Source organism: Phoenix dactylifera, chromosome 10 (genome assembly GCF_051530095.1).
Source record: "Phoenix dactylifera cultivar Ajwa chromosome 10, Ajwa_hap1_PhDact_Kaust_v1.1, whole genome shotgun sequence".
Lineage (NCBI taxonomy): Eukaryota > Viridiplantae > Streptophyta > Magnoliopsida > Arecales > Arecaceae > Phoenix > Phoenix dactylifera.
In genome coordinates, this window is record NC_143199.1 from 27,333,393 (window position 1) to 27,355,378 (window position 21,986).

Sequence of the window (21,986 nt, forward strand, 5' to 3'; positions counted from 1 at the left end):
CTCATTGCTTTATTTGTTATTATTATTATTATTTTTCTTTTCCAAACAACATAACTTTTTCTCTCCTTCAACCATCCAAACAATGAGAAAAGAAGTTTTGGCTTCTTCCCCTTCTTTTCATGACTTCCATGCCGAACAAAGTTGATGAGGTTCCAGGGTTTTTGTCTCCAAATACCATGATGGTTTTGTTGGGTTCCAATCACTTTTAGAACGTTTCTCGTGGTGGTTATGGAAACGGCTGAACACGAGAGCGGGCTCTCTCTCCCTCGTTCTGTGCCGTGCTATAACGCGCCACCAATCCATAGATGCGACAAGGTTACCCAAAGAAAAAATTCCATAGATGCGACAAAGCTGTGGGGTTCGCTTACGTGGTTAATGTCTCCGTTTCTTGGTGCGCGTCAATTTCTCGTTTGCAATCAATACTTATCTCGTGATGTGGCTACTCCTGGTAGCTGATGGAGTGGTCCACGGTGGCTACGTACAACTTGATAGACACAACCAGATCTTGATCCGGACCCAACCAGACCGTCCAGATCTTGATCCAGGCCCACGGATAGGTCCAAAGATAGACCCATGTATTTTTCCAAATCCATGTCAAGGACAGCTAATACTTGTTTTCACGTTTGATGTAACATCTATCATCCAAAAAACAAAAAAAAAAAAATCGCGAAACATCTGGGACCTCGATGACTACTAGATTGTCGTGCCACAAATTCAGCGTTCAAAAATTAACTTCCTAAAAATCCATGCCGACATACATTTAATTCTATATCAGTAATTAAAAAATCTAAAAAAATATTTATTGGATAAAATTTTAAATTATTATAAATAATATCAAAGCGAACTCGATCCATAACTCATGTGAACTATGAAACATTTAGCACGGATTTATGAAAGCTGACCACGGGCTTATCCTTAACCTGACAAGAACGTCAGAGCTTGAACGAAAAGAGAAGAGTATATGAAAATCTATGCGGACATGTGTTTAGTCTCGTATTGGGTTCAAAGAAAATATGTGAAGATTCATGTAGACATATGCATTCGTTAAGAAAATCTTGGATACTTTGATAAGACTAAGAAACCCAAAAATACATTATGGCTAGTCTTTTTCGTGAAATCCTAAGTTGTTATAACCAAAGTAGAAAAATGGAAAGTAATGCAGATCATTCACATCTACACCTTTCAAATAACATTCAGTTGACAACTCTAGCTATTACATGATCTATCTGACTATCTCCATCACCGCTTTTCAAATTTCACGCTGGATCCAATACCATAAGTTTAATACACCAAGGAAATAGCAAATACATCTTTCATATCCCATGACCTAGATGCGTACATAATAAACCATGTAACACCATTCATGTCTTGCAAATTGAGTGACCGAGCAGACTAAAGCTATCAGAAGTTACAAAAGAAGAGGGACAGAACATTAAAATATGCAGTCTGATGAGTTCACAGCTTGCTGGCTTCAGATTGTGTATCTAGCTTGCAAATGATGAACTGCGTTACAAACTTGAAAGGTAAATATGGAGTCCAATGCACCGCACCATCTTAAATTTCACAACCACTCTATGTGCCTCAGATGATAAGTCTCAATTATCGGGATAAAGATTTCCATCCACTCAAAACAGATGAACCATCTTCTTTCAAGTGCAGCAAAATAACTGTCAAGACTTCCAAGAGAGCATATTAGTTGCACAGGTAAGCAAGTATCTTAACACAAGGAAACAAACAAATGTACTGCTTCTTGAGAATTGAAAATGAATTTTACTGGTGATTGTCAGACATGGTATTATAATGTATTATCTTCTATATTGAAATTAATGCTAATTGCTTTCTTTTTTTTTCGTGTTTCAGTATGTCAGAAACATCAGAACATAGCCATATCAGGAATCATTTGCATTTTCTCATCATCATCATCATATATATATATATATATATATATATATATATATGCAAAATTATTTCAACCAAATATGGAGAAGTTTCAGGAAATTCTAGTGGGGATCGGGGTCCATACGAGGTCTTATCCTGAAAGCAATGGAAGTCAGGAGGGTCCACGACATTGGATATTTCCAATACTACAGGAAGGTGATATGCCAGTGAAAAGAATCTTAAAATGCAACATATGCCATGTATATGTAAAGTTTGTATAAGATAATTATCATCGGATCTGAGATTTTCCATAGTACAAAAAGATTAGATTAGACTAGAAAGGATCGCAGTATGTACCAATGATTGGGTATGCTGTTTGGACACAGATACTAGCAAGGTTACCTGCCACATCAAAATTAAAGCTTGTCTTAAAATTTTTTATTGCTTTGAATAATTAGGCTACATTAGGATGCTGAATAGTTAACCAGGATGTTAACCATCAATAACCACTTCCTAATCAGATAACTGTGGATTAGAATAATTCACGGTTTGGTTGACATTTTAAGGGTTAGTTAGGGTTGTGGAAAAAGTAAAAAAATAAAGAGATAAGAGAGAGCTCAGGTGGTCAAATTTGCTTTCTTCATTTTTTCGTGCTTCAGTCTGTCAGAAACATCAGAACATAGCCATATCAGGAATCATTTGCATTCTCATCATATATATTTTTTTTTATGATTACATCTTCGAGCAAACCTGCAAAATTATTTCAACCAAATATGGAAAAGTTTCAAAAAATTCTAGCGGGGATCGGTCCTTATGGGGAGCTGAGATATTCATCTTATCCTGAAAGCAATGGAAGTCAGGAGGGTCCATGACATCGGATATTTCCAATAGTACAAGAAGGTGATATGCCAATGAAAGAGAATCTTAAAATGCAACATATGCCATGCATATGTAAAGTTTGTATAAGATAATTATCATCGGATCTGAGATTTCCCATAGTACAAAAAGATTATATTAGACTAGAAAGGATCGCAGTATATAGCAATGATTTGGTATACTGTTTGGACACAGATACTAGCAAGGTTACCTGCCACATTAAAATTAAAGTTCGTCTTAAAATTTTTTATTGCTTTGAATAATTAGGCTAAATTTGGATGTTGAATAGTTAACCAGGATGTTAACCATCGATAACCACTTCCTAATCAGATAACCATGGGTTAGAATAATTCACGGTTTGGTTGACATTCTGAAGGTTAGTTAGAGTTGTGGAAAAACTGAAAAAAAAATAAAGAGACGAGAGAGCTCAGGTGGTCAAATTTGCTTTCTTTCTTTTTTCATGTTTCAGTCTGTCAAAAACATCAGAACACAGCCATATCAGGAATCATTTGCATTCTCATCATATTTTTTTTTATTGATTACATCTTCAAGCAAACCTGCAAAATTATTTCAACCAAATATGGAAAAGTTTCAGGAAATTCTATTGGGGATCGGTCCTTACGAGGAGCAAATGATTTGGCATACTGTTTGGAACAGATAGTAGGTAGGTTACCTGCCACATTAAAATTAAAGTGTCTTAAAATTTTTTATTGCTTTGAATAATTAGGCTACATTTGGATGCTGAATAGTTAACCAGGATAACCACTTCCTACTCAGATAACCATAGGTTAGAATAATTCATGATTTGGTTGACATTCTGAAGATTAGTTAGAGTTGTGGAAAAAGTAAAAAAATAAAGAGACGAGAGAGCTCAGGTGGTCAAATTTTATTTCACTCTCCCATATGACCTAAAGTTAACCGGGTTAGCTGCTTTTTAAGATGATGACCGATTAAGTTTAACAAACCATTTTGGGCTCTTGCTTAACTGGTTAAAATCTAAACTGCCCGAAACTAGCACACAACCAGCAATTAAGTCAAAATTTTATCATCTGACTTGCAAATGTTATCAGACTAATCATAACCAGGTATAAGCATAAGTTAGCTCTGCCATGCTCCGTTTCTCCCTCTATTTCCTTCCAATACCAAGCCTCCATGCATTTGCCTACTTGTGTTGGGCATGATCACAAGCCTCATGCTGCCTCCTCATTAAAATTGACAAAAGGTGATATCACAATGATTTGTGTGTTGTCCTTGCTTCTCTTGCATGATTTCACAGATGCACACAATTTTGGTATGAAATGGAAATGGGGATGAACGATAACTTTCTACTAGGAGATAAATAGACAATACAAAACAACTGAAGCGGCTGTTTGGATGTCTATCAAAGCTTTTACTCATAAAACTTAATCTTATGTAAAGCAGATTTTATGAAAAGTAGAGGTACTTGCATTTCATAAAACTCTTTTTCAGGTTTTGAGGCCTGTCTGGTTTTTCTCCATAACATAATTCATGAAAAGAAACCAAATGTGTGTTCTCATAAAACTGACTTATTTTAGATTGTGTATCCTTTTTGATAAAACCTGACAATGAAGCAGTTTCAAAAAGAATTATAGGTTTTCATGGTTCATTTAAACTTCATAAACCATAATTGTATGTAAGTAATGTAAGTTCATGTAGTTTATCTGCATGAATTGCTAATCTGCCCCTCCACACCCCCCCCAACCCCCACCGACACCCCCCCCCCCCCCCCCCCCCCAACAAAAAAAAAAAAAACATGAACTTGTTCACATGCTCCAATTGTACTCATGTGTTTCTTCTCTAGATCTTCTTACAAGCCACATCTTTCTGGTATACAAAAGGCCTTGTGCTTCATCTTTGTCTTGCACTCAAGTGTCAGAAAAAGGACCATACTTCATGTTATGACATGCGCTTCATTTCTATCACACAATACGTGCTGACCTCCTTGTCTTTATGACAAAGCTGCCAAAACTCTTTGGTACACCTTAGTGCAATAACACTACCATTCCTCCTCAGGTCATAAGTTGATGTCAAATGCCACGTGCAAGAGCACTGTCCAATAGCCAAACCCAACCCTATTCCTCTATAGCCCACCACCCTTACCTAGATCTCCTCATAATCATAAAGAATTTGCTAGGGCATAGAGAGTCTCCATGAGCACTTGGGTGTCATGACCTAAGCCTTGGATTGCAACCATCTGCTCCTCTTGTTGAGGTTTTTGCTTTTTCATTAAGGCAACCCAACGGATATAGGCTCGATTCACATTCCTATAGATAAAATTGGTATCAGGTTATGAGGGTAGATGATTTGATTTTTGTGTCAGGACTTGGTTACTTTGAAAAACTCTACGGAGGACCTAATGTCTGGTTCAACACCCACATTATGTATTTGAATGACACAATTTGTCATACCTTAATTTGGAACTCGGGAACGCAATAACATTATGCAAAGATAAATACATAACCATTTCTGCAATTAGCAGGACAATATCAGGAAATTCTCATACTACATAGCTTAATTATTTAACTTTAACCAAGTACCTTTTTTTATTTTCGAAGACAGATACTTTATGCAATAGGAGGCACAACAAAGAGTAGAAATCTTCCCCACCACCAATTCTATCAGATACATGCTCCCAGGTCAATTTCCAAGAAATCAACAAATTTCCCGTACTTTATAACTATATCTCCACTTGGAAATCATAAATTAGGCTGAATAAATCGACAACACAGTCCCGCTTCAATCGGACCCCAAAACACAAAACAAGATAGAATCGAGGTCGCGTCAACAATACGTACCTTAGTTCTACTCATGAACTACGTGGTGTGGGCTCGGAACCGGCGGTGCCTCGACGGAGGTCTTCGATCAGTCCGCCCAGCTCCTTGCGAGCAGATTCCCTTCCGAACATGAAGCCGTACCTGGAGATGAATCCAATAGAAAGCATGAGAGATGATTCAAGCCCCTAAAACCCTAACCCTAACCCTAGGCAGGGGGGAGAACGGCGACTAACCAGAAGGAGACGGCAGAGAAGACTCCCGCCGTAAAAACCGTTTGAAGAAGAGTGAGCTTCTTCCTCTCCATGACCGCAATACGCAATCTCGGCGCTCCGGCGAGAGATTAAGAAGTCCGATCACGGATCCCAAGCGAAAATCCAAACTCGAATACTTTATTGGGTTCGGACTTGGATCCGATCTGACTCCACCTTATTGCACGATGAAAAAAAAAAAGTTTTTTTTCCACAAATTAATATTTACATATATATATATATATATATATATATATATATATATATATATATATATATATATATACCCCTACAAAACAATTGTTTTTCTATTTTATTTTTTTATTCCTATTTTTGTATATGTACCCACGCTAACGCCGTTAAAAAAATTAATTGTTTCAAATTAAAATACCTAAAATACTCTTAATGGGTAGATGTATAAATAAAAAAAATATTTATAAGGCAATCGTATTGAAAAGATAAAAAAATAATTTCAAATTTTTATTTTAATGTTAATTAAAATAAATATTACGATATTAGAAGAATTGTTATATTAGGAACATTTGTGCAAAAATAGTATTTTATGAAGGTATAGAAATAAAAATAAATTTGAAGAGGGTACTCGTGCAAAATTGAATTTTTAGAAGGTACTTATGCAAAAAATCCAAAATTAAAACCGTCAAAATTATCAAAAGTTATTTGGGTAACAAAAAATCATGAATAAAGTAATAAAAGTAAAAAAAAAATCTTTCTAAAGTATTTTTTTACTTATTTATCCAAAAATGAGTATATCAAAAGATAAATATAAGAGAGACAAGAATAATGGATTATAGCGAAAAAAATATCATCACCATCAACAATATATAGTATCAATTTCTTGAGAAAAAAAATTATTGTATCAATAGTTTGCAACATATAAATATTTATTAGTCATGAATAACTCATGAATAAATCTAAAAATCTATATATAGTTAGAAAATAATTTATTAGTTATGAATTAATTGGCTTATGGAGAATAATCTAAAGAATCGTTTGGCCAAGAAAAAAAGTGCTTATTAGGGGGAATCTAGCTTGCACCATGGAACTTTCATCAGCTCCAACCCAATATCATAACATGGAGCAAACCACAAGTAGAGGCAACAAGAAAGTGAGAAACATTTCTGTCCCACTTCCTTAGAGAGCAGAGTGGGGAAGAGGCAGTGGAGACTTTGGAGGGTGCAATGGCAACGCATAACACTTCATGGAAGTTTTACACTAGAGGTCACTGAATAAAAAATTTTAGTTGAGGACCTCTAACAAAATTATGAGCAGATAAACTACATTTTGTTGGTCGAGGTCAAGAAATCTATGAATGATATGATAGATTGTATAGAACTTCTTTCGGCCCAATATGATTCTTTTTTTCTTTTTCAACTTTTTTTTGGGATACAAATGATGGTAAGACCATCTCATGCATATGATGCTGAGAGTGAAGAACCACCTGTCCTCTTTACTGCTAACCTGGTATGCCTTCTGAAAAAAGAAAAAAGCTCACTCATTCTAATCAAGTTGTTTTTGGTCACCATTGCATATTTGCATTTCTACTCTTGGAACAGACAATATCCAATAAAAAGAAATAATAGTATTGTACACATAAAAGTAAACTTATGATAGGTAAACTCAAGTTCAAATCTCAAATTTTCCCTACAAAGCTGGCATTCATTGATGATGTAGATCATCAGAATACAACTTGTAAGGCGAAACTTTACTGAACTGAAGGTTTAGTCATCCATCATAAACATAATTGTTGATTTGTAAAATTTTGTTGCACATTGCGTAATTCTAGGATAAATAACACTTCATCAAAAAGAAAATATCGGAGAAGCAAGCTGCTAGCTTTCAACCTACATACTCAAAGAATTCGGTATAAGTCGATGCCACCTTATTATCTTAATGCACTCCAAAGCAAATTCAGATGTTGGACAGGCAGCAAGCAGTGCCCAAAAGAAAAAGAAAAGAGCAAAAAAATAAAAAATCCTCCCTTACAAGCCATATTCATCCCTTCCCTCTATCAAAATGGTCACCTTCTTGAAGGCCCTGTTCTTTTCTGCTTGTCCAAGTTAGTTGTTGAAGAATGTACTTCAGTCGAATCCATTTGAAGGGCTTGTTTCAAGCTTTCTACGATCTCATGCATCTTTGGACGGTCTTTTCTGTTCTTGACAAGGCAACTGTCTGCTAACTTAGCAACCTCGCGCGCGGCTCTCAGAGAATACTGATTTCTTAGTCTTGGATCCATGATCACGCTAAACTTCCAACTATCTCGAGGAAATTGTCTCACCCAATCCAAGAGCTTCTGCTCATTTGGCGGGCGATTTCGATCTAATGTCCGCCTGCCTGTAAGGATTTCATACAACACCACACCAAAACTCCACACATCACTCTCAATTGTGAGATGGCCAGTCTCAATGTAGTCCGGGGCGGCATACCCCTGAGTCCCCACGACCTGATCAATGCAAGCAATCATCATTAATATTAGCAGGTGTGTGTTTCGAATAATACGAATTTTGTTGTCAACGAATAAATTCTGGAGATCATAGAATTTACACCTTACTACTGTCAACATTTGCAGATGCGGTAGTAAGGAGGGAATACAAGCAGAAATGAATTAGGCAATCTTTTTTTTTAATCTAAAATTAAGAAAAAACTTATTGCTTGTAAAGTATGCATTCGATATTATGATATCCAGGAACCATCAGTTTCAAAGGATGAAAGTGGGAATTATGTGTCACACCTCTTTTTCTTCTAAGTTTCTTTTTCCTAGTAGCAGTTGTCACCAAATGGATATCAAGGTGTATGTAGAGAACCACTGATTACAAATCTTTGGTATAAAGATTGGTGTGGGAACCTGGTCACATGAGACTGCTAAGAAAATCTCTCTAATAGGTCCCAAAAGTTCATCTTCCTACTACCTACATGACTTAATAGAAACATATTTTTTCTAAGAGAAAAAATTCAGTGAAATTTTATGATATTTTGGAGGAAAAGATTGCTTATGGATCTTCTTAAATTTTCTGAGCTATTCCATTTCATCTATTTTTTCATTCTTATCTATATTATCTTTTTAAATTTTGTCTCCATTTTCTAGATTTTCGGAGAAAATTTTGTTAATTTACAAGTTTACTATTTTTCCACCCAAATTAAAACCTAACCCTAACTAATATGACTGTGTAGAGAAAGCACAAGCCTTTTGAAGTATCAGCAAAATTGAGTACCCTGTCTTCCAATTGTTCTCTCATTCCACAGCATAGCATGTCGTTATGCCTCTTATTTATTTGTGATTTCAGAAAGTTATACAAGCAATGAACTCCTGTTTCATTATGTCTATCTGTACAATATCTAGCTGATACGCATCTTGGTGGTTATGTTTTACGTCAGATATCATCGACTGTATCAAAAGAATGGTCGTATATGTGTGAGTTGCCATTTTGAAATGGAAGTTGGCATGTTAAACAGTTGATTAATCCATTATAGGGTGTAGCATGTCCATATCAAACATTGATGTAATAGCAAGCAAACAAATTGATCTCTAGAGGGGAACCCATGACATAATCATAACCACAACTGTCTAATCTTACCCCAACTATCAGGGTCAAATTTTCGTTCACCAAGCATTACTTTTTAGGCTACCTTCGATGCTATCAGGAACACTATGAACATCCACTAGGAGTGCAACAAGTCTATGAAACTATGTCTATTTTTTCTGTGCTTTAAGTTATTCCAAGATCTTATGTGAACCACAATCACTACTAGCAATGCATGTCCCAACCATCTGGGGCTAGAACTGTTTTTGATATTTACTGGTATCGAGGCTAACATATCACTTTTCCAAAGAAAAAGAATAGAAACAAGGAAACTATTATCAAAACACATCAAGTTTAGGTAGAATCTCCATTTAAACTAAAAGAAAGAATTACATAAAAAAGTTAGCATAGATGATTGATTCAACAAATCTTTAAAGGCAGACATTACCCCTGTAGATACATGAGTGAGCCCTTCTGTTGGTCCTTCTCTTGCTAGGCCAAAGTCTGACAGCTTTGGCCTAAATTCCTTATCTAGTAGAACATTAGATGCTTTGAAATCTCGATAGATCACCTGTCCAAATAATATAGAGGGCTATGGTTAAAAGCTGCAAACAAGTAAAACTTATATGATACTTCCCAACAAACAAAACAGAATTAATAAGTAAACAAGTAATTTTATATGACAATTAGCAAAACAGAAACAACCATTATAATGGCCAAGGCATTATTGTTATTATCAGGTATGTTTTTCACTGTATACATTGAAGAAGTTGTAATCTGGTAATAAATTTGTATCACATAAATGAAAGCTGCTCCCCTAATTCTTGCTAATAAGATATATCTATTGACTTCTTCTGATGACAAAAGTATAGGTAAGCATATAGAGGCAAGTTTTTGCCTCCTAGAACAGTGAGACAATAACTGCCAAGAAACATTATTCAGAAATGGAATAACATCAAACGAGAGTCAGAAATAACCTGAACTTCTAATCCTTCATGCAGATATGCCAATCCTTCTGCTGCACCCAAGGCTATCTGCAGTCTTAAGTTCCAGGAAAGAGCAGGATAATTTCTGTTGAACAGATGATCTTCTAAGCTCTTATTAGGCATGAACTCGTAGACCAATAATCTTTGGATCCCTCTTTCACTATCTACGGCGCAATATCCAATGAGTTTTACAAGATTTGGGTGCTCAAGAACTCCAAGAAATTGAACTTCTGCCAACCATTCCTTATGCCCCTAAAAAAGAAAGAGAAGATATAAGCAACAGAGACATTCCAGGAAAAATTGAGACTGCTCTGAAACTACAAAGATGTCTTAGCATATGAAGAACAAAGAAAATTTCGGCAAAAAACATCATATACTTATCTGTGGTAGAAAATAACAGAAACCTCATGTTATACTAATTTTGCTACCTCATGCTTAAAATAGTCAGCTCGACACAACTAATGTTGCTGAAGGCATCGCAAAATGTCTCTTTCGACTAATACATTTGATTAAAAATAATTAGCTAAAGTCTAATAGTTTGACATACCATGGCAATTCTTGAGCCAAATGAGTGCAGTATCTCTCGAGCCAAATGAGCGCAGTATTCATTTTATGTTCCCAACAAGGAAATGCAGGTTCATTGAAGGAAAAATATGATTGTGTTTCTGTGTATTAATGAAAAAAAAAGAAGCCAATCTACACTTACTTGAGACTCTATAGTAGCATCGTGTTGAGCCCAATATACATTGTTGTCTCCTTTCCCTATCAGCTTAAGCTCTTGCGGTCTAGTGTTTAGTTAACAGGGTATCAGAGAGCCAAGAGTTCAAATCCTCTTGAATCCATTCACTTATTAAGTAACCTGGTTGTCATCAGCAGTTGCAGCATGGTTCTAGCAAATCCATGCAAAATTTTTGAGGCACAATCTAACAAACAGATTAAAACCCAAGGCTTCAAATTTTGAACTAAATGATCTGGATTGTTTCCTTGCCTAACAGTCGAGAAGCAATGCAGCATAGCCATTCCTTCTTTATTTCCTATATTTATTAATAGAAAAGGGGTTATTAAAAAATGATGTAATACTAGAAAGAGTAGCATTAGAAGCACCGAATGAGCGCAACGAGAGTAAATGTATGGAAGTATTTGGGGGGTTGGTGTCATGTATGTTCAGAAATGACAAAGCTGCAAGATTGTTGCATAATATATAGCAAATCCAGTAAACTTCTTAAGAAGTGTAAACAAATCAGTTAGCAAATCTAAATAACTATGTCAAATTGAGTCACTCATATCATAAATAAAAGGTCCATCTTCAAACAAAAAAAAATCAAAATGTTGCAGGATTATTTATCAATCAATCTCCTACATTTATAACAAAGAACTGGCCTCAAACAGAAATAATTTGCTATAACTATAGAAGCCCTGCATTGCCTTCTTAAAACTTGGTTATACCTTAGTTCTACATGATTCATGGTATCGAAATGACAAAGCAAAAGAAAAACCAAAAGAAAAACTCAATCAAGAGGGGAAAGTTTACATAGCCATTCACATGAATTTTCCGAGGTGGTAGAACCCTAGTGGGCTATGTCAGTCCCCATGCACTGAGAGCACAATCAGATTTCACTTTGTCAAAAAACAGAAAAAAAAACTCTCCCATGCATATGGAAGCTCATATTTACCTAGAGAAAAACACTCTCCCCTCCTCTTCACTAAGAGATGAAACCAAGAGATAATCTTGAGAATTATCTGAAAGGATCAGCCAGAGCGTACCACCAAAGAAGACGTTCAAGGAAAGTACCATGAGAAATAACATTTAGAGAAGCACCTAAGAATCACTAAGAAATGAATGAAGAGTTCAGAAAAACCTCATAAGAAAATACAGTTTTCCCTTATACTCTGCCCCAAACCTCTTTGAAGAATCTCTTCTCATTTTCTTCTTTTTCTTCCTCATCTTACTACTCACTCTTTCTCCTTAACCTAAGAAAAGACTCCTGTTTCATATGCTATCTCTTCAAATAATATTTTCTAGCTCCACGACATACTGATAACATTTGGAGTGATTGAATTATTCTGAACAAATCCATAACATGGGATTCTTTTTTCTTTTAAATTAGTTCCAGGGGAAGTCCAAAGATTTGAGAAACTGATCTGACCAAAAACAAATCAAAAGATGGGATGTTCCACCTATTATTTCAGAAATTGATATTTCTTCCATCTTTTTTTTTTATCTCACCCTTCACTCTTTTCCCCTTCTTAAGAGATAGAACCCCTTCTCTTGCTTTATATCTCCAAATAATTCATTCTAGCTCAAAAACAAAGTTATATGCTTAAGGATAATCAAAACATCATTGTAGATGATCAAGTCTTAGGACCCACAAAGGACATCTCTGCTGACTTAAGCCACTGTTAGGTATATTTATGCCAAAATACAAACTCAGGTATGCAAGGCCTTCGTTTACCCCCAGAAGCCACATGCCCCCAACCAACACACATACAAAAGGTGTAGTTCCTCATATCAAAAGAGACAAGAAAAAAAAAGGTCCAGTTCCGTGCCTGTGGAGAACAAAAGGGCCTGTCACATTGCAACAAGATACCTGCCCAGAGAGCAGGAACACTGTGCTTATGATTCCATTTTTTTTTTTCCAATTGCCATGCCAGATTGCTGGTTACCTAGCTTTTCAATTTATCCTTAATGTCATTGTTTTTCTTGCCCCTTCTTAAAACAAAAAAAATATAGCAAGTGAAGAATGAACTCAGCTAAGGTGTTTCACATTAAGCCGCGAGTTTTCAATGAATCAACACTTAAGTTCGAGGATGAAAAATTGTATAGGATTATGTCCCACATATTCTACCAGAAAGCTTTTGATATGATCCAAGCATGGACTTCTTATTTGTACAATTAAGATGTTATGATAAGCACCTAATTTTTCATATCTGGGGTTGTAAATTCTGCAGTGTCATTAAGATGGCATCAAGATGAAGCTGAAATCTGTAATTGCATTCGACTTTTGTAGGGAGGCCACACCCACCCAATAACATTCAAAACTTCACTAATCGGCAAACTATAGATTGAAAGACTGGATTCTAAGATAGCATTATTAATTCATCCTAAAAGAAAGCATGTTTAAAAGATAAATAGAATGAGCTGGTGAGTTATATATTTATCCTGAATTCCATCTTCCATTAAGAAACCAACATAATCTTTTCTATGATATCCCTCATGAACTTCTTCTTGCATTTTTGTCTCTAATAGCTGCAGTTCAATCAAGATCCTCCATAACTTTTTGAATGGAACTCTAATAGAACTTAAAACTCATTTCCTATTCTTTAGTTCCATATCACAATGAATATCTAAAATCTTTTGCATCTAACAAATTGATGTAATAGATCGAGCAAAGCGGAGGTCTAGAAATCTATACTTCCTTACATTTCTATGCAACAGAACAATGAGGCAGTATTTTTTTTCTCCTCCAACAAGCTAACTAGAATTTTATTCTTTTAATGGATTCAAAGAATAGAATAAGTCGAGAGATAGTTATACCTGCAAGCCGCGCTGGTTGAGCTTCTTCACCGCCACCGTAATCCTATCCCCCTTCCCATCCAAAGGCTTGATAAAACCCTTGTAAACTTTCCCAAACCCACCTTCTCCAATCTTAAGCATCCTGCTGAAATCATTTGTCGCATTTCTGAGCTCATCAAGCTCGAAAACACGCATATTATGAGCTCTCTCTTCATACATGGCCGGTATGCTGCGCTGCGACGACGTCGAGGCTGACGACTTGCTTGTATGTTTCCTGGCAGATGAATCATCCGACCTACTAGTACTGACATTCGAGGGAGGTGCTGAAACCGATGTCGAAGCCGTCGCCAGGCTCCGCTCTGGCCTGTTCTCGGTCTTCTTCTTAAAAAGGCCGAAGCATACCGCCATCCCTTGAAAAGAATTATGATTGTGGAGCTCTAGAGTAATTCAAAATTATCTTCCAATTCCTTCCATATTTCAGGTTGTGCAGGAAAAAGGCAAAGAGAAGAAAGACTAGGAGATACTCAAAAGGAGGAAGAAGCTCAAGGAATTGAAGAAAGAAGAGAAGTCAAGAAATATATGCAGAAATCTGGGAGTTCGGATTACGAAGAGGGGAAGAAGGGGGACAACAGACACACACACACACACAAAAAAAAAAACGACTGGAGAAGAAAGAAGAAATGGAGGAGAACATTTGAGGAAAGATCTTTCAAAGGGTATGGTAGCTGTCAAACCGAGCTCATTCTGAGGATCTTAAAGATAAGAGTTCCTCTGCTTGGATTTAGTCAGGGACTCGGCCCACCTACGCGTTTTGGGAGACCTCCTGGTTTCTCTGGTCCGTCTCCGATATTTTCCTCCAAGCGGATGAATGATACATAGGATAGAGAACAACTATTGCTCTTGGTCCTTCTGTCCTTTTCTCACCATCTTTCAACCACTTCCAGATGAAAGTATAGATCTCTCTAGATCTCTCTCCCTCTCTCTCCTGTGTACGATAAAGGTTTAATTATCTGAATGCTTTTCATCTCCGTTGCTCGTGGTAATAATAAAGGGAGACGGAGACGGAGAGAGAGAGAGGAAAACAACTGCAGCTGGTTGTGACTCTTGGAGTTTGGCTGCCAGGAAAAGTTTGTCCTTTTTCCGACACTGCAGCCTTTATGGACCGTGGCGGCTTCTCAAAGACCATAACGCATGATGTAAAATCTCAAGTTAGTGCAGGGATAAAGTGAACCTATCCAGAATAAAATTATTTATACCTTTTGGTATGTTCTATTTTATTCCGCCGCACACCGTATTTTATTCTTCCGATCCTCCCCGTTCTGTTTGGAAACAAAAAAAAAAAAAAAAAGCTGGTTTTCCAATCATAATATCGGCGATTGATGCAATAATTAGGATTCCATGCCGTGTCCACGAAGTCGCCACATGCATGGGACAGACCGTCGACAGGACCTTCTCTCCATCGGACCATAATTTTGCTTCAAATTAACGTGGGGGAGATTTTTTTTGTTCTCCAAGAATCCACGGAAAGATTAACTACGAAAAATCCGTACCGACATAAATCTAGTCCTATAATAAATATATATTAAATATATTTTAAAATTAAAAAATTTAAATAATATTTTTTAGTTTTTTTACTGTGAGATCCTAAATTGTAATAAATGATATTAGAGCGGGTCCGTGTCTATATAAACTAAAGAAACTAGAAAATACTGCGTCACATATCCATTAAAATTGACTATAGATCAATTATATCTAAATGACTTTAAATTTTTAACAAGAATGCTAAACTTAAAATAAAAAAAAAAATATAAAAATTTATAATTTAGTTTCATACCAGTTATACCTCTTGGCTTGTTGAGACATAAGTCTAAACTCAGTAAAACTCAAACCACCGCATTCAAGACCCACGTCTTTGTCAACCCTCATGTCGGTAGTTTTTTGCTCGCTTATTCCACCAGATTATAATGTCTTTGTTTTCTTTATTCCAAATAGAATTGATTAAAGCTCGGCAGAGTAGATCCTAGGCGGAAGTTTTGATGGACGAGTATTCCGAAGACTAACCATTAATTTTGATGGACTAGTCGGTCTTAAGGTCATGCTTGACCTAGGTCTTTAATTTCTGTTCTCTTTTGGATTTGCTCGAGGTACGAGGATTCGGTCAAAAATTTTAAAGAACAAGTAGGCTTAGCCTCGATTATTAGCGGATGCTTGGAAAAAAGCATCTCAAACGAGGAGATCTAGCTAGTATCCCCATTGCTATTCATACTAGTTATAGTCATCCTTGATTGGATGCTGAAAAAAGGCAGCAAAAATAACCAAATTGCAGGCATAGCCCTGCTTGAGAAAATAGAGAACATTAATAATTGACGATACTGTCTATTGTACCATGCAAAGTTGATAAAGGACGCCCTTCTAATCTCAAATTCATTCTCATTTTTTCTTTTTTTTTTGATCTCCTCACGGGCTTAGAAATCAACTTTGAGAAAAGTATGGTAATTAGAATTGGTCGACTAACCGAGGGCACCTGCAGCGACTTTGTCAAATTGATGGGACTAGATCTTCCACTGCATAAAGGCAAGGTAAAAGCATCGGATTGGAATTTCCTTTGTGAAGAAAATTGATTAAAAGCTGGCCTCATAGAAGGGCAAGGTGCTCTCAATCGGGGCGCATTACCCTAGTAAATTATGTTCTTAGCTCGGTGCCCCACATATTAGATGTTCACCATGCTTCTGCCTTCAGTGATCATAAGAAACTAACACCAGCCTAAAAAGGATGAATTTTCTATGGAGAAGAGATAAGGTTTGTAGCGGTAGATACTGTAACAACTCAAAAATTCATCCAAAAAAACTACCCGGAAGTTATTTTTTGAGCTTTTTAGTCTCCGAATAACCGATGTAGAACTAAACACATGCCCACACGGGTCCTCACATATTTCCTCCATTCAAGTCCGGACGTTCTTGTCAGGCTAAGAGTTCAAATCCATTCAAATATAATTACAAGCACCACGATCGACCTGTAGTCAACCTCTATGAGCCCGTACTGCAGCCATCCGTACATTCCCACACGGGTCCTCACAAATACGTAAGCTGGAAACTGGTGTGCCAACCAAAAGATGTGGGTGGCTTGGGTGTAATTAATTGAGCTTCATATTTTCAATAGATGTCTTCCAATGAAAAACATGGTGGGGACATTTTAGCGAGCAGAATAAGCCATGGAGGAGAGTTATTAACAGCCTGCACTACAACATCCAACAACCATCTCATCAAGGGATACACAACCTTAGAAATGTCGTCCAATGCATGATGCATTCCACGTTAGCATAAGGTTTAAAATAGGTGATGGCAGGCACATAGCATTTTGGCATGATCAGTGGCTGGGAGATGAACCACTTGTTAGAATATTTTAAAAATTCCAAGTCTGCCCTTCTTTATCTTTTGTTCTTTGTCTAGTGCATTTTTTTTAGTCCCATATTGGAAAGAGATAAAACTCAAAAGGTCTTTATGTAGTATTCAACCTTTTAAACTTAATGAGGCAAAGAAAGTAAGTAGTCCACGTGCACACGAGCCCAATGGAGGTTCAAGGCAAAATTGGCGAATCCGATCCGAAAACATTTAATCGGGCGCATCGCACTCGATCATCATGCGCAAGGGGGACCACCCCCCTATGTGGGAGGTGGGCTTGAGTCAAGCTTCTTTTTGCCGTTTAATTTTTTGAATTTAAATTTTATAATTGTTTTGTTTTGTCTCTCTGTTTTCTGTGTTTCCGAGATCGGGAGGATACTTTCTTCTCTGTTCTGTCTTCTTGAGCAGTTCTGGATTGTTCGATAGAGTCACTGTATCTGCGAGTGTAATCCAGTTGTATCCTGGAGGATAGGCCGCCATTACCTGCTACACCGAGATTCATTCTCCGAGGGGCGCGATCTATTCTTAAGGACAGTGAAACCATGCCTCACATGATAAGTTCTTCCTTTTTTTCCGTCTATTATTTTAGTAACACCACTTAAGGCTAGCTTTCCCGAGCCTCCTCTTCCTGTTCACTCTCGACTCTCGAGCCACGTATCTTGGTTGCTGATTGTCTCAACAATGGCGATCGTAGAAGATTCTTTCAGGAAAGCATCGGCCATGAGGAGAAGACAAAGATTGGGAGCTCTCCCAGCATCTCAACGTGGCGGAAATCTTGCTGGAAGAAAACAAGAGCAATGTAGAAATGAGACAGGAAAAACACCTTCACCCCTCATGGAGGAGCTCTCTCTCTCATTTTGCTTAACTGGAAACTTCCCTTGCGAAAAAAAAAATGTTAAAATTTTCAACTGGCTCTCCTTCTTGAACAAAATCCCCACGGCCGAAAACCTAAGGAAGAAGCAGTTCCCAGCTCTACCAGTTTGCATGCATCCTATGTGGTGGTGAAGAAGATGCGAGCACAAACCATCTTTTCTTAAAACTCCGGGTGGAAATTTCACAAATATCACGTCTTCCTCCACTCCCACCTACGTACTGTCGAAGAATTGTGGACACAGTGGCGATCGAGAGCAGCTTTCCGAAGGACACCCGAAGCCGGCTTGGGATTGTTTGATCTCGACGGTAAGTTGAAGCCTGTGGAAGGAGTGAAAACAGGCATATTTTTACGCCTTCGAGCAGAATCCACAACAAGATTATTACAACGGTGCTCATCTCTACTTTGAAAGCTGGACACAGAATCATACATGCAACCTTTTGGATCACGAGAATATACAGAAGCTGGAGGGAGGATCCGGCCAGCCATGAAATCATGCATGAGGGCCTTTTATAATCTCATGAACGTGGGAGGTGTAGGACCCATGTATAAAAAGAATCTGTAACCTCATTCCCTCACCCTTTGTTGTCAGGAATGTCGGGTCTCTCTTAAGACTGGCTAACCAGGCGACACCAACCACTCTTCGTATATATTATATATGTGCATAAATCTTATTATCTAATAAAGGACTCCTAGCTAATTAAAACCTCAAGAAAGAGATAGACCTCCTATTAAAAGAGGCAGCAATGCTATGAAACGTCGGACAATGTTGTGTTCAGGTTCATATATCAGGATCTAATGTATATGTGTGAGGATCCGTACGTACGTGTGTTTAGTCCTACATCGGATATTCGTTAGGTTGATCTTGAGTACTTAAGCAGGATCAAGGAATCCAAACAATACCTTCTGTCTAGCCATTTTGGATGAGATCCTGCATTATTACAAATAGTATCAGAGCGGATCCGACCCATAACCTATATGGACTAGAGGACACTGCAACACAGATCCATTGGGGCTGATCACGGGCCGATCGTGGTATTTGTGATCAGATTTGAATAGATTTGAACCCTTAGCCTGACGAGGACGTCAGGGCTTGAACGGGGGAAGTATGTGAGGACCTGTGCGGGCGTATGTTTAGTCCCATATCGGATATTCGCTGGATAGATCTTGAGTACTTATACAGAATCAATAAACCTAAATAATACCTTATGGCTAGCCATTTTGAGTGAGGTCCTGGGTTGTTACAGTATGCCTACAATTGATGCTTAAATTTGCTGGAAATAAATAGGTTGGATTACTGATAACCAAGCATCGTCTTTGCACCCTTCCTATCTTTACTGTACCTAATACTCTAAATTATTCAAATATGAGATATAGATTTGGCGGACATCAGATAAGCTTAGGCTCTTTTCTCACCCACCCCACAATATATATATATATATATATATATATATATATATATATATATATATATATATATATATATATATATATATATATATATATATATATATATATATATATATATGATTAAAAATTAAGATAAAGAAATGGGTAATGATCGATCTAGCATGAGCTAACCTCTGACGTAGGCTAAGAAATCAGTGTAAAATCTTCCCAAGGTCATTGAATCAAAATGGTCCAATGAGATGGCGCCAAAGTTGGAAAAAGACATTTGCACTTGTTTTACTTATGCTAAAGTATGCTTTTTTTAGGACTTACGTAGGAATGACTTCAGATCAACGACCAAACCCATGGGGCATCCCAGCTAAATGAAAAACTAACACTTGGTGTTACATGCCTCACCATTTTATAAGGGTTTGATGTTTGACATCCGGACTTAAATATTTCTCTGAATCCACAGATGTTCCGTGTGAATATTTTTATGTTCCATGGACTAATTTGGCAGGCTCCATGTAGGTAACGACCGAATATTTCCATTAAAAAGTTGCTGCATGTAACGCACGCCCAATCATGGTTTAAAATAATGTGGAGTTATACTGTAATCACAAGGTTCCAATGGTGGTTTAAAATAATGAGTGTCGTTATTATTGTAGCCACTCTTATAATGAATTTAGAGGTCCTCAGTTATGTTACATCAAACCTTAATCTAATATTGCGTCCAAATTCCCAACATGATCTGTAAATTCTAATTTGGAAATAGGTTTATGCAACCTTGAGTACATTTTATTTCTGTTTCTTTTTTTTTCTTAAAAAAATGTAGTGTTATAACTAATTGACATTCTGGATATTTCTCATACATTCTTCGTCATGCACTTGCTGTTCCATCTCTTGGTAAGCTAGAGATGGTTGATGCAATTTCTCATTCGACATCGTTAAACATCGATAAAACGAGAATTTTGGTATTTGATTACTTTCGTCCTATAGTAAGAACTACACTTGCCTTAATGTTTGAATATTAAAATCAATACTCTTCAAGTGGGAAAATCTCAGCATTCTGGTCAAATAAGCAAAATTGCAAGAAAAATATTTCACTAGATATATATAAGCAAAGTCCACTTTCCATGATAGTTACAGTAGATATATGTGCAAAAGAACAAAATATTACAACCGAGCATTTACTAATCTTTTTTTGAGGAAAGATCTATCATATTTACTTTTTGTTAAGAAAATCAGCCACATTTGAAACCACATATACAAAAAGAGGCTTAGGTTGGCTCATAGGTGCGGCTGCTGCTGGTGGTGGTTAGTAAATTTGAATTCAGACATAAATTTTTTAAGTATGTCGTTAGCAATTTATAAATTCAAATTAGAAAATAGTATAAGTGTAAAAATATTAATGCTCTAGAATTAACTAATTATTTCAAAAATTCACAGAAGCAGGAGTTCCTTCCGTGATTAACTCTCCCTTCTTTATAGATCATTTAGTAGGTCCACTCTGTTCTCCTTTAGAGAAAAATTGAACCACCTTCTTTGAACTAAAAGTCCATAGATTTGAAATAGATAGCCCGTAACCTTTGACACGGGGCAAATGCTGATGTGTCTATCATGGTACGCCATCTCAGTATCAGGCTATATTAGTACATTTGGTATGAGACCAATTCGGCATACCAAGTATCGGTACTTCCTACATATCGTGTACCAATACCAAACTAGTACGATATGGTATGATACGGTGTACCATGCTACCTATAAAAGATGAGGTGTAAATTCTATTATAGGATTATACTCCATGGAAATTGGTTATGTCAGTATGGTTATACTTTACCATTTTTATCTTATAAACATGTCATGCAAATGACACTAGTTAGCTTTTCTAAAGATGAAAATAACCTAAATTAGTCACTATATGCAATACATTAATTGATGCGAATCGTTCATTTTAAAAAATTTTCAGCTCTTCAGGCTATGTCAATTCCGATTATCCAAAGATTTTATTATTTGTTTGTCGCACAATTTTTTTTTTTTTGAATGTCGGGTCCATTGGACGCGGGTGAGTTCTTCATTTTATACTATTGATGATCCCATTTATTTGCTTAGAATGTTTTAGTTTCTTCGTTCACATGTAGTATTTGACTTGAAGTTGTCCAAATCCCAGCAAATCATCTCCCATGGCGTCGCCTTTTTTATTTTTCCACATTCACACCAGTTGACATCACTAAAGAGCAAAGCCGGGCTGGTATTCTAATTCACACTGCCAAGGGAGTTCTGAAGGTGCTAAAAGGCCGCGTTTATCATAAGAGACACGGATTGGCACGTACCATCTCCTAAAAGTCACAAATAAATAAATGAATGAATAGATGGTTAAGGAGGTTTTGAATTTTGATTGCTATGGCATAAGGAATAGGGGTGTCAATAGAGGCCAATAACCTGCTAATCTGACCCAAAACCAACCTGAAAAAGGTTTGGGTATAAAG

General features: G+C 36.8%; 2 protein-coding genes across 7 annotated transcripts; both read right to left on the reverse strand.

Moving 5' to 3' along the window:
- Nucleotides 1–1,139: 1,139 nt before the first annotated feature.
- LOC103714047 (Putative membrane lipoprotein) lies at nt 1,140–5,940 on the reverse strand. Of its 6 annotated transcripts, XR_015969427.2 has the most exons (5): nt 5,783–5,939; nt 5,571–5,690; nt 2,236–2,280; nt 2,024–2,116; nt 1,140–1,676 (listed from the first exon to the last, which is right to left on the reverse strand). XR_015969427.2 is itself a non-coding variant. In XM_008801180.6 (3 exons), exons 1-2 carry the CDS (start codon nt 5,851–5,853, stop codon nt 5,582–5,584), a joined length of 180 nt encoding a protein of 59 aa, XP_008799402.1. In that variant the 5' UTR covers nt 5,854–5,937; the 3' UTR covers nt 1,140–1,676; nt 5,571–5,581. The 6 variants fall into 6 exon arrangements, 3 of the variants coding, with proteins under 3 accessions (XP_008799402.1, XP_008799401.1, XP_026663072.1); XR_605150.6 differs by lacking the exon at nt 2,024–2,116 and having other exon boundaries at nt 1,140–1,667; XR_605151.6 differs by lacking the exon at nt 2,024–2,116.
- Nucleotides 5,941–7,624: 1,684 nt separating this feature from the next.
- Nucleotides 7,625–14,852, reverse strand: LOC103714048 (putative serine/threonine-protein kinase PBL19). Its single transcript, XM_008801181.6, has 4 exons — nt 13,858–14,852; nt 10,314–10,574; nt 9,785–9,907; nt 7,625–8,258 (listed from the first exon to the last, which is right to left on the reverse strand). Exons 1-4 carry the CDS (start codon nt 14,242–14,244, stop codon nt 7,836–7,838), a joined length of 1,194 nt encoding a protein of 397 aa, XP_008799403.2. The 5' UTR covers nt 14,245–14,852; the 3' UTR covers nt 7,625–7,835.
- Nucleotides 14,853–21,986: the final 7,134 nt, after the last annotated feature.

Coding starts and splice junctions, on each gene's coding strand:
- LOC103714047 (XM_008801180.6), bottom strand. CDS start 5,853: ATGGAGAGGAAGAAGCTCACTCTTCTTCAAACGGTTTTTACGGCGGGA. Junction 5,691..5,782: donor TTCTCTGCCGTCTCCTTCTG/GTTAGTCGCCGT, acceptor ATTCATCTCCAG/GTACGGCTTCATGTTCGGAA.
- LOC103714048 (XM_008801181.6), bottom strand. CDS start 14,244: ATGGCGGTATGCTTCGGCCTTTTTAAGAAGAAGACCGAGAACAGGCCA. Junction 9,908..10,313: donor ATGAAGGATTAGAAGTTCAG/GTTATTTCTGAC, acceptor TTATTTGGACAG/GTGATCTATCGAGATTTCAA. Junction 8,259..9,784: donor TCACTCATGTATCTACAGGG/GTAATGTCTGCC, acceptor TGCATTGATCAG/GTCGTGGGGACTCAGGGGTA.